The 12,582-nt window shown below is 40.2% G+C and overlaps 3 protein-coding genes across 4 annotated transcripts in view; all 3 read left to right on the top strand.

The window, feature by feature from the left end:
- LOC118332700 (excitatory amino acid transporter 1-like) overlaps positions 1-2,003 on the top strand; it is a 13,534-nt gene extending 11,531 nt beyond the window's left edge. The window contains exon 9 of one of the 2 annotated variants that reach the window (XM_035668100.1): positions 878-2,003. In XM_035668100.1, coding sequence (XP_035523993.1) covers positions 878-1,088 — 211 coding nt within the window. In that variant the 3' untranslated portion in view covers positions 1,089-2,003. The remainder of the gene's footprint in view (positions 1-877) is intronic. The other variant, XM_035668099.1, reaches the window with a different exon arrangement.
- A 2,491-nt stretch (positions 2,004-4,494) lies between these two features.
- spra (sepiapterin reductase a) lies at positions 4,495-8,579 on the top strand. Its single transcript, XM_035668102.1, has 3 exons — positions 4,495-4,885; positions 5,605-5,895; positions 6,183-8,579. Exons 1-3 carry the CDS (start codon positions 4,564-4,566, stop codon positions 6,371-6,373), a joined length of 804 nt encoding a protein of 267 aa, XP_035523995.1. The 5' UTR covers positions 4,495-4,563; the 3' UTR covers positions 6,374-8,579.
- A 1,667-nt stretch (positions 8,580-10,246) lies between these two features.
- The window catches only part of smyd1a (SET and MYND domain containing 1a), an 8,832-nt gene continuing 6,496 nt past the window's right edge, over positions 10,247-12,582 (top strand). The window contains exon 1 of the mRNA XM_035667804.1: positions 10,247-10,383. Within this exon, the coding sequence (XP_035523697.1) occupies positions 10,247-10,383 (137 nt within the window). The remainder of the gene's footprint in view (positions 10,384-12,582) is intronic.

The following is a 12,582-nucleotide window of genomic DNA, read 5'->3' as shown; positions in this document are numbered from 1 at the left end:
TTTATCATCTATTTTATTCTAAATGGGACCATACTTTCCTAAATTGAGACCATAAACTCAAACTCATCAAGGTTTAATACACTTACGCATTGGCTTCACTTTCTGTCAATGCTCAAGACACTTAGCCTAGATTTCAGGTTGAGCTTCACCTCAGGATTAACAAGTGTTAGAATCAATCTGTCAGATTGAAATTGTGTCTTTTCTTCCCAGTCCCATTAAGGAGCTTTTAATAAGTGTTTATTTCTGGTTGTAGCATTACATTACAGAATACTTATGGCCAGGAGAGACAAAAAGCATATTTCCCAAAAGTCTAAAAACGATTTTCTATAATTCTATAACGTCTAATAGCGAGTGCTGTCATGAAGAGCTAGTTGTCATATAGAACTTAGTCAACTTCCTCCTTTCCTGTAGCCTACCTAGAAATGCTAGGCTCGTTTAGTTAGCTAACTAGCTAAATAACGATTGTTGTAATTTCTTTGCTGTTATTAGCTTTTAGATGTAACTAGCTAGCTAACAATTGAGGTACAGTAGTTAGCTTGTGCGAGTAAGCTAGCTAATTAACACTTAATGTAGATTAGCTAGCTGGTTTGTCAGTGTTTTGTTAATATTAGCTAGGTAGCTAAGATGTGACAATATAATTAGCCTAGCACATAGCTTATCTAAGTACAGGAAAGAAGAAAGTTGACCGAGGTTCTGACCAAGGTTTGCTCGACTGTTATTGGAGCACAGAACAAAAAAGGATGGGGCTTAGGAAAGGTCAACTGAAAAAGAAAACCAGCAAAAATAACGCTGCCAACAAATCTGGAGTTACCTGTGTATCCCACATGTTTTCCCACTTATTTTCCCTTTTCATTCTCTGTTTTTTGCCGGTGTGTAGGGACCGTCTGCGTACCACGACCAACGTTTTGGGGGATTCGATCGGAGCCGGCATCGTGGAGTTCCTGTCTCGACACGAGCTCCGCAGCAAAGACGTGGAGATGGGAAACTCAGTGCTGGAAGAGAAGGAGAGGAAGAAACCTTACAAGCTCATCTCCCAGGATAGCGATTTTGAAAACGACAAACGTGGACACAGTGAATCTAACATGTAGTTCAGCCTTCTGCTGTATTTATTCACACATACAAACACTTACAGCTGGTTCTGTTTTGGATAGTAGGGACCTAATTGTGAGATGTTGTCAGCCATAATTTTACTGTCATTACTTCACATGTTGGATTTGTTAACATTCCTTTATTGTCGTGTGACTGCCTTACATTCCTATTTGATCTAAATTTACAAAGATGACATCCTGTAAAATATGCATCTGTCATTTGTTTAAAATAGGTTCATCTGTGTCATATAGTTGAGGTGAAAGTAGGTTTTGATACATGCTTGATGAAGGATTTGAAATATAACGCCACTAAGCAGGGGCAGAAAGTAGGCTGCTGGGTACAAACAGTCCCATACAGTCATAGGTAGTATCATGAGGAAACTGATTGCTTTTGAAGATATTATGTGATTATGAAGAAATTATATATTGAGACTTTTTACCATTTTGTCTACAGGACATGATTAACTTAAATTCAAACTCTATCTACATTGTCCCAACATTAGTTGGTTAATATTGTGGTTATTACAGACATTTGATGATTTTAATGTTTCAGTGGTACAGACTCTTTCTTACACACCTAGGATTGCAAATGCATGCGTGTGTGCGCACATTCACATTTCGACTGTGTGACTTACTGAATTTTTTTTACCAACATTGCTGTTTTACTGTAGAAATGAGACGTGAATATGTTGGGTGATTAATATATGTTAAAGCCTCTGATTTGATTATGAAGCGGATATCCAAGTCTTGAATGAAATTGAAAAACTTTTGTTGAAAGCAGTTGTCTAAGTTTTTGTTTATTATAACTTTAGTGAAATAAACAGAAAAAAGCCTCTCCTGTCTGTCTCCATTTCGTTTTAAATGTCAGGGGTTATTTCAGGGGTCAAATAATCCAACCATGCTTCCTAAATTTTGCTCAGCTGGTACGCAGCTTTTTTTGTCTTAATCACTTAATCTTGAAAATACTAAATAACAGTCTAGTGAAATGGCTGTTTGTAGCATGCTGTATTAAATTAAACGTCCCTAAAAGAGGGTACACTCTGAGAACAGTATCCCTTCTGTTTTCACTCTGTGTGGTTAATGTCAAGGTTAGACACTCCACAGAGACACTACTGATACTACAGCCCAGACTGTCTAAATGTGGATAAGAAATGTGGCGGACTTAAATATGAGAGAAAGTTAGGATGCATTTATGGTGAAATAGCTTAGTCATGTTTAGGATTAACACCCTTCGTTGTGTTTTGTATACTGGAAGGGCATCTTTAACATGTTTCATCTACCATAGCGGCATCCAAGAGTGCACTTTTGCGTCTTTTTTCGAACATGGGGGCACCATTGTCATTAAAAGTCCCAAACCCAACAATGAATGCATCTACTAACAAGTATTGTGTGTGTGTGTGTATATATATTCTTCCTCTATGCCATAGAGTTTCATTGTTGTCCAAAAACTATTAAAAACACATCACACTGTTACACTGGGTTCCTTCATTACCATGAACACACACACTGTTTTGACTCATTCCTACATACACCGACCTGCTGCCCCAAATACTTATTATCCATATGTGCATTAATTCTGCTGAAAGTAGTCCCTGTCAAATGCACTTTAATTTCCTCCTGTTTGAGAATCGTTGTTAAAAACTACAGGTGTAAAAAATATATATTTGGGAGATGCTGAGATCCACAGAAAAGGTCATCTGTTCATGGCATTTGTGTACAATAAACAGAAAGATGAATCACCAGCTGTACCTTTAAAGGTCCAGTGTGTAACATTCAGGAGGGTCTATTATCAGAAATTGAATATAATATTCATAAGAATGAAATATAATAAAAGAATATTATAAAAGAATGAAAATAATAAAAGAATAAAAGAGGCGAGAAAGATAGTTGATTGTTGGGTCTTATTCCCAGGGTCTCAAAGCATCTGTATTTGACGCCCTGGGAATGAGACTAAACAATCAACTATCTTCAAGCCTCCAACCCAAAAAATCTATATATCTTTCTGGGTCTGATTGGTTGTTTTCGTTCAAGCCCGGTGGATTCTTGCAAATCCTATTAGGAGCACTAGAAGGAACCAGAGGAACCTGATTTGTTCACAGATTATCTGTCCCATGTACTACTGTCAGGATATAAAGAAAGTTTCAGTAAATATGACAAAAACATGTTTTTTATAAAATGGCCTGCTGCAGCTTTAAATGTAGGCAATCTTGTAAAAGTAGGGCTTTAGGAAGCAGTTATAAGCTGCAGTGGAGTCAATCTCACACTGAGGGGAAGGCAAAGTTGAGGAGCCAGAACTGAAAGTGCATGGTCACCTTTGATTTTCACTCTGGTTGTTTGGCCTTGCTGGAATATAAGGGGTTAAAAGTTCTTTGATAAAGTCAGAAAAGGTATTCTATACTTACGTGTACTTTACAGAGAAGTAGGAGCCATTCTTGTGTCTTAGTTAATATTTGTGATTAGTTAGACCATCAGTTAAGGAATGTTACTTCCTACATTAATTGTTTTCGCAACCAATCAGATGGATTCCTTGCACTTTATCAGCCTCCCTTTAAAAAATAGCTTCATATTTCTGAGAATAAAGTTGTATTTTTGACACATTTACAACATAGAGGGTGGAACACAAGTTGTTTTTTTCGAATTATGTTTGTGTTGTTCAAAGCAGTGGAGCTTAAACATTTCTGGTCATTCTCCTCTAATTTGGTCCCATATCAATTCATATGAAACAATATTCTTCAACCGATGATCTATTAAAGGGCCAGTGTGTAGAATATAGTGGCATCTAGTGGTGGAATTTAGGATTGCCACTAACTGAACACCGCTTATAACTGTGAATATATGATGTAATAATAATGCAGTTTAATGTATTAGATGTATGTTAGATTGTAATGTCCATGGAATAATACAATTATACATGACTTTGCTATCAGCATTCAATAGGCCTATTGCCCATCCGTAACCCATATCAGTTGACCACTATGTAAGCATTCATTGAAGTATTTGGCCATATTATACATATTGTCTCTCTTTTTATAGTTGTATATATTGTCTCCTTTTTTTGTCTTGTGTCCAACATGGACCGCCAAAGTCATAAATGTTTCATTATTATTCACCAACTTAGCAAGGCAAATTCCTTGTATGTATGTTAGCTGATTCTGATTCTGATTCCACAGCTGACCGGAACAAATAAAATGTTAATAGTGAACCTGTTGAGTTTAATAATGCAACCAAAAATATGAAAGAGATGCCAAGTCATAATTATGAGAGATCTCCAGTGTAATTACATAATAAATAAATAGACAGTTATCCTATATAAATAGATGTAAGTAGTGTGTGAATTAGTGTGGAACCGAGAGATGGCGACAAGGCAGCAAATGGATTTACACTGCTGCTGAAATTCATGAAGAAGAGTAGAGTGCACGCAGTGGCCAAACAAACACACACACACACAGTCCCGCTTCCTCCACAGTTCTTTAGCATGTCGTCCACTGAGCGCACAGACCTGGGCCGGGCGCTCTGCATCATCACCGGGGCTTCCAGAGGCTTTGGTCGGGCTATAGCGAGGGACATGTCTCGGTTGGTGAAGCCGGGCTCGGTGCTCGTTCTGGCGGCCCGCTCCGCCGACGACCTGCGGGCTCTGCAGGCGGAGCTGGCCGAGTCGGAGGCAGGTAAAGCGGGGCTGGTGGTCGAGTGTGTGGTGGCGGACCTGGGTCAGGTGGAAGGACCGGAGAGCGTCGTCAGAGCATCCAGAGCAGCCTGTTCTGAGGGTATAGAGCACATTATCCTGGTCAACAACGCCGGTAAGGAAACCTGTAGAGTTAATAACTGTACCAGGGTCAGTGAATGGAGAAAGCCCTTGCTCAATAGTACAGCTAATGTCACTGACCCAGTCAGTAAAGTTGAATTTGGCTGGAATACAAAGCAGGTTGAGTACAAATACAAAATCTGAGGTAGGTTACTCTTACTTAGAAAAATCTGACATACAGGAGTTATGGTTAAGTAATCAATATATTGCGATACTATAAGCAAAGTCATATATTTGCGATTTGTTAAGAATCTATTTTTGTGTCATTGTATAAGGAACACACCACCATTCTCAAAAACACTGTATCAAAGTTTGTTAAAACCCCCAACAGCTAGACAGCAGTGTTGTTAACACTACTTTACAAACACCTGAATATAATGAGGGCTATGAGTGGGATGTCACAAGGCTTTGCTTACTGTATCACAAAATATCACAATGTATTGAATCGTAACCCCTGTATCGTGATATGTATCGTATCGCCACACTGTTGCCAGACTGTTGCCAATACACAGCCCTACTACGTAGCGGTTGGGAGTATGAACACAAAAATCCTTAGTGTTTTTCGGTGCCCCAAGCAGGATTTGAGTGAAACCTTCTTTCAATTACACAATCTTTTGCCTCCTCTTGAGAATATTTGCATAATATTAGTTGATGGAAATTCTCTATGAATGTGGATAGACACAGTAAGTAACACCTCCTTCCCTCTCATCCCAGCCTCTCTCGGTGACGTGTCCCGCTACGCCAAATGTTTCACCGACATGACCGAGGTGGACTCTTACTTGTCTCTCAATGTCAGCTCCTCCCTCTGCCTCACCGCCGGCATCCTGCAGGCCTTCCCGCAGCGCCCAGGTCTGCAGCGGACCGTGATCAACATCACCTCGCTGTGCGCCCTGCAGCCTTTCCGCTCCTGGGTGCTGTACTGCACCGGCAAGGCAGCCAGAGAGATGATGTTCAAGGTGCTGGCAGAAGAGGAGCCCGACCTGAGGGTGCTCAACTACTCCCCAGGTGAGGAAGTTCATATGATCATTTATTTGATAATGTCCTATTTTTGTTTTATTGATTCAATATTGACCTCTTTGAGTCTCTCTATAAGGGAACTTTTCAGTATTTTCCAACAGAAAGTTCAAAATATAATGTTAAATTTATTAGAATTCACTAAAGCAAAACAATAAGCAGTAATAGAAACACTCTGCAGGCAGACAGATGTGTTTGTTCTCTGCATTCCAACCATAATTTTGTTGTTTTCTTTAACCCTTTAATTCTATTCATGTCTGTCCTCTGCATTGAACCAGGGCCTCTGGACACAGCCATGCAGACAGCAGCCAGATCCAGAACGGCTGATCCCAGCATCAGGAAGTCCTTTTCAGACATGTTCTCTCAGAGCCAGCTGCTCACCTGTGAGGCATCCTGCACCAAGCTGATGAAGCTGCTGCTGGAAGACACGTACACATCAGGAGCTCACGTCGACGTCTATGACCTCTAGACCCAGCACGAGTACTCGCAGCCAGTTAGCATCGAGCCAGATTATTTATAAATGTGCCTTGATTTTAAATGGAACTCTATTAATTTATACCTATTAATGACTGCAGTTGTAAGTGAAGTTGACTCTGCAGTCAGTCTATAGGTTGTAGCCCTCTGTTGTTAAATAGACCAATATAATAATATTTTTGATATTGCCATTAGAAGTTGCTAAAGTCTGACTATCAAGTCATATAGGCTTTAAAGTGTGAAGAACACACTTTAAAAAAAAACGTGGTAGGTAACAAGATGGCTGCTCTGAGCACTCCCAAGATCATAGTGGTGAACAATGACTGGAACATAAGAAGCCTCATTTGCTATGTGGCAGGAAGCCATTTGTAGATGAACCGATGCTTTATTTCAGGTGTATCAGGCTATAATGAGTAATCTCCAGCTCACAGGACATCATCATACAGGACAGGACCTGTCATTTCTGCCACTATGGTGTCTTTCACAGCAAAACAGTAACAACACCACCATTGCAGTCAGCTTCTCCCTACCTTTTACTGGGAGCCCAGTTATCCACAGAGGTCTCCTCCTCCTCCAAAACAAACAAACGCACTGATTAAAAACACTAAAAACACTGAATAAAGCAGTTCCACCTTAAAATCACTGCTTCTCCCACCTGTTGGACAGACAAAGGACGTCCCAGAGGGGCTGCGAGCCGAGCTGCTGCTAACGTTACTCAGCTTGTTTCTCTGATAACTCCAGACTTCCGATGACTAAAATCCTTCATCCAGTTCAAATCTAGAGTTAGGGGGCATTTCTGCCTGTATTAGATAGTGATAGAGATACAGGCAGGAGATGCAGGGAGAGAAAAAGGAGTATGTCATGCAACAGAGATTCGCAGCTGGAATCACATCATTATAGGTTGTGCGTCTTCAGTGCTAGGCCTCCATGATAAAAGCTTTTATAAGAAACCAAAACTATAATGTTATTTAAAAAAAATGCTAATGGTGTGCAAAGAAACAACAAACAAAAAATATGTTGTAAACCAAAGACCAAAATGAGAAATGAAGACCGTACACAATATGCCAAAACCATACGTAAATAAACAAACAAATAATGAACAAAAAACATGAAGAGTTAGTTAAGCCAGGTTTCTTCCGATTTACATTAAGCAGCACCAGATGAGTTGATGGGTGGGGTTTAGGGAACGTTGAGTGTCAATCATTTGATAATTAGCCTATAGCACTAATTAAGACCACTTCATTTCAAAACAGGACCAAAATCCAACATCATGGATGAATTTCACTGTGCTGCTTTTTATGTTACAGGACCTAATCTGTGAAACCGTCCTCAGTTCAGAGGGAAACTGTGGCTGTATCTGTGCTGTTATTCTGTGGTTGATTTCACATCATATCCACCCACCCTCTGTGCTATTAAGTGCTTGTCTTGTCAAAAATGGGTGGTTATTTAAATCAGTTGATATTGATACTGATGTTCTTGTTGTGCTGTGACCCCAAACTGTGTCCTACATTTTAGTGAAGTCTGGAGGTTGTAGTTTCAAGGTGCCTTACTTTGGATGTAAACTATGTTAATGAGATGCTGTATTTTCTGAATAGTTAGATTAGTGGTTAATGCTGCTGAGCCCATGTGAGAGAATTTTTTTTCACTCTTTATGTCCCACTCAAAATATTTTTCACACATTCCTCAATGTGTCTTATTATTTTTTATATTGATAGAAAATTATTGCTCTGTACACGCTTTCCTTATTCAAATCCGTTTTGTAAACTTGTAACTGTATATTACAGAAATGCAATACTGAGGTTGTTCTGTAGTTGTTATTTTTTGTCTTATTATGCATGCCATTGAAACCTACTGTAACAGACAGTTTATTTACCTTACAGTGACAACCTGGCAAAAAGATTATCTACAGACACAAATATCACGGTATATAAAAATGATATAAAGATACCACTTTATAGCAACTTAGAGTTCCAAACAACTTATAAAATATTTCCAATTATTTCTTCAATGTGAACAATCAATTAAAAGTTACAAGTCAGCAGTAATCCATAATGAAGTAGAAATTCAATTGACCTGTGTGCATACTCAGTTTATACACTGTACTTCCTCATGCTTTGCCAGAGCTTAAAATGTAACGTTTGTCTTGAGGGTGGTCATCAAAATAATAAAGGTTTACCCTGTGGGGACCATGATTGTACTAACATAGAAGACATAGCCTTCTCATTTTAGCCACTTTGTCCCTAATCCCACGCTGTTCACTTCTGCTAGCCACAATGCTTTAGTTTAGTGGTTAGCAATGACTTTTCTCCCCTTCTTCTGCGCTCTGTTGCTCGGTGCAAAATGTTTAGCTATTCCCCTGCCTCCTTTAGTGATGGTACATGTCCGTGTCCTGGATGTGAGGCTTGCATTTGTGTAACTGCTTTTTTTTCCACAACCGATCATTAATTTTCAAAATCAAATTGTTTTTTGCTAATCCATTATATAATCAAATTTAGAATATTTGTTGACAGCCCTAATGTACAAAAAACAGCCTGATGCTGGTTGAAATCATCAAAAAGTTATTAAAATACTAGGATTCATCCTCTGGTAAACATGAATATACATGATAAATTGACCGACGTGACCGGGGTGGATCAGTGGTTAGCACTGTCACCTCACAGCAAAACGGGATCGAAGCCTATTAAGGGCCCTAGGTCAAGGGCAATGGCTTAGAACTGAAGGTCCCTGAGTGCTACACAGTGGCTGCCCACTACTACAGTACTTGGGATAGTTTAAATGCAGAGAATGAATTTCTCTACAGTGATCAATAAAGGATAACTTAACTTAAAGGTCCAGTGTGTAGGATTTAGTGGCATCTAGCGGTGTAGTTTCAGAAGTGTGAGGGAGAAACAACGGTGGCCAACCTGCAACTTTAATGTTTTGGTTAACTTTCTCTGCTCTCATCAACCTCGTTCCCAGCAGGCAGCAAAGTTTTAGCAAAACAGCTCTGATATATCCACTGCTGATTATATGTCAATGTTTTGTTTACATATTGTTCTGCCGCCCCCAAGTGACCAAAATAAGTAATTAAATTAAAAGGCGCTGGAAGTGAAAATCAGCAGACTCTCTGTCTATTCTTGCAGTTAGCAGTCCCCTCCCTCCTTTCCAGGTCACCACACTGAAATTCTGCTGCCTGCCCTTAAGGACCGCCTCTTTGTGGAGTTCTCTCTCCTGATTGGATAAAGTGTAACTGTATTCTGTACAGGAGGGATTGGGGGATCCATGTTATTGACTGAACACTATCAGTGATAGTTGTCGGAATGTAGAGCTATTAACACTTATTTTAACAAAATAAATATCACTTACAGCTCCTTTAAAGACCACTTTAAGGGTTACTGGCTGGGTGGAAGGGTCTGGGACCGCCCCCACTGTACTGTATTTAAGTATTTAAAAAACAGATACAGCAGAGAGGCTGCCATTGAATCTGAGTGTGTCCGTTTCCTGTCATGTGCCTCTGACAGACAGCCACAGCTGCCCCAGACCAAAATACCACAGGAGGCACCCAACCCAAAGAAGGGGACGACACCCACAGACTACCTCTACCTCCGCTGCCTCCCCCTGCTCTCCCCCAGGTCATCTCATTTCCCACTGCCCACTCCCCTGCCCACACTGGGGAGGTGGTACAACCCCTAGAGGGGGCGAATTTATTTTTGGATGTAGCAGGGGTCGGGCTAGGGAGAGAGGGGGCAAGTGCCCCTGAATGTTAGTGAGAATTTGATGAGAACTCTCCACTCCCTGCCGCTTGTTTAGTCCCTTATCCCTTGGCCTGTCCCACCCTCAGCCACTTTCTCCTTCCTCTGTCTGCTCTGTGTTTTGTTTGGCCAGTACAATGACTGTGGGGAACATGGAGAGCGCTGAGCTGTTTGATGCAGGGAAGAAAGGTCGAGGCCTGAGGGCCACCAAGGAGCTCAGCGCTGGGGAAGTGGTCTTCGCAGAGCCCAGTTTCTCCGCCGTGGTCTTTGACAGGTACGAGCCTCCTAGTTGTGTTTTTTTGATACTTTCAGGGGAGGACTGATTAATTCTCTCTGAGCATGTGTTTGCAGATCTGGAGGACACACTGCAGGTGTGTTATGGACAGTGGGTCAGGCTTCATGACCTCATTTCTAGACGCCCAATTTCTCATGACACCAGCAATGAGAAAGCTGGCAGGGAGTCATGTGAACTTGAGTATGACGTGCTTATGGATTCAGTTCTCAAGAGCAAGCAGCAAACAGATCATGACACCCTGCAAGCTTTCAAATTAATGTCATGAATAAAAATTAATAAAACATTAGTCTCAGAGATTCCAGTGAGCTCACATGGGGTCTGAACCAGAGGGTTTGAACTCTCAGCAGGAGTGTGAATAGAGAAAAGACATCTTGAATTTCCCTCGGAATAAATAAAGTATCTATCTTTTCCTTTCTGAGGATGTAATCCTTTAAATCTTAACTCTTGAGTGTAGCTACATATAATGCATGTAAAATTATTATCAGGTCGAATGTGACACATTATATTTAACATAGAAAAAAAAAACACAGTAAACACACAGCACTGAAACTGGACTAGTTTTTTCCTGTTCTCACTAAGGACTATCGCTCATGTGTGATGTCTCTCCCAGACTTCTGTCTTACGGGCTTCTATGTGAGAGCAGGTAGCTGCAGTTTGTGCACTCTGCAACATACACAGTGCAGTAAACACAGTGCACCGGCCTTTTCTGTAAATAGCGGTGTGGGTATTAGTGCCACCTGGTTTGTCTATGTGCTGGAATGCCAGACACAGATCTGGTAGCGTAGTGTTTAAGCCATATAAGAGCTAGTAGCTGCAGGATGTTGGCTCACTGAGGGTGTCCAACCCGGCAGGCCCGCACTGAGAGGATCTGCCTAATGTAAGACAGGAGCTGTCCATAACTACAGTGAGAAAAGAGCTGCTAGTGACTGTGTGTGCATGGGGCTCTGCTGCGTTCCAACAATCATCAAAAGCATTAACACGTCTGTTCACTGTCCTGCTGGACAGGCAGAGGAGACTCTGCTGAATAAACTGTTTACATACACACAGACACAAGCTGCTGTCAGCTGAGACCTGTGTGTTCCCTGACAGAGTGAGCTTCTGTGTGCTGTCGGCATCCAAACAGTTTCAAAATGACCAAAAGAAAATATTTTGTTTTGTGATATAGTGGTGTGTTCTTTATACTATATGACGATGATGTGTAATATATCACAGTATACTAAATCGTAACCCCTGTATCGTATAGCCTTACTATCGTGCATATCTATTTTGTTTTGTGATATGGTATTGATTTTCAAAAACACTACATTGATTTTTGCTAGATAGCAGTGTTGTAAATGTAAACTGAGGGCTATGATACTGGATGTTATAAGGACTATGATAAATACAAATGCAGATCCCACTGTTCTGTTCAAACTCAAATTTTATTTAACAAAACTTCTATATTGCCTTGCTTACAGTATCCAAATATATCATAATATACTAAATCATATAACCCCTGTATTGTGATACATATTGTATCGCCAGATTCTTGGCAATACACAGCACTATTAAAAATGAGGATAGGAAAGTATAATCATGTTTATAGATTACTCTTTTTACTATTTTGAAAACACTCTGATAGAGCTGTGATATTTTATTTATATTTTTGTGCAATGTATGTGCATCTGTCTTATTCATCCATACTGTATATTTAACAATATAAGTTATATTGAATAGTATATAGTATGCATATGAAATAACTTTTCAAATCTTCAGACCTTAAACAAATGTATATATCAGTCACAAAAAACATTCAAATCAAATTAAATAGTCTTTAGTTTTTAAATGGCCAGTGTGTGGGATGTAGTGACATCTAGCAGTGTATTTGCAGATTGCAGCACCCTCGCTTTATTTTTCCCCTTTCAAGCGTCTCTCTAGTGCCAGTTTTTGGTTTGTTCGTTCATGGCGGTTCAACATGGCGGACTCCACAGAGACCTGCAGACACAAACTTTATTTGTTAGTTTGATCAATCTTCTAACATGGAGGCAGTGGGCTTTTTGACCTATACTGCAGCCAGCCACCAGGGGGCGATCAAGATGTTCTCTTTGTTTTGAGCTGTCATGTGGTCCATCTTTTTATATGTTGATGTAATGGAAATACCATGATATACAGAATCAGAACAAAAAACTCAGAATTTTA

Source organism: Morone saxatilis, unplaced genomic scaffold, assembly GCF_004916995.1.
Source record: "Morone saxatilis isolate NCDOM2014 unplaced genomic scaffold, NCSU_SB_2.0 Contig21, whole genome shotgun sequence".
In the NCBI taxonomy this organism is placed as follows: domain Eukaryota; kingdom Metazoa; phylum Chordata; class Actinopteri; family Moronidae; genus Morone; species Morone saxatilis.
This window is presented reverse-complemented; position numbering and strand designations above follow the sequence as displayed.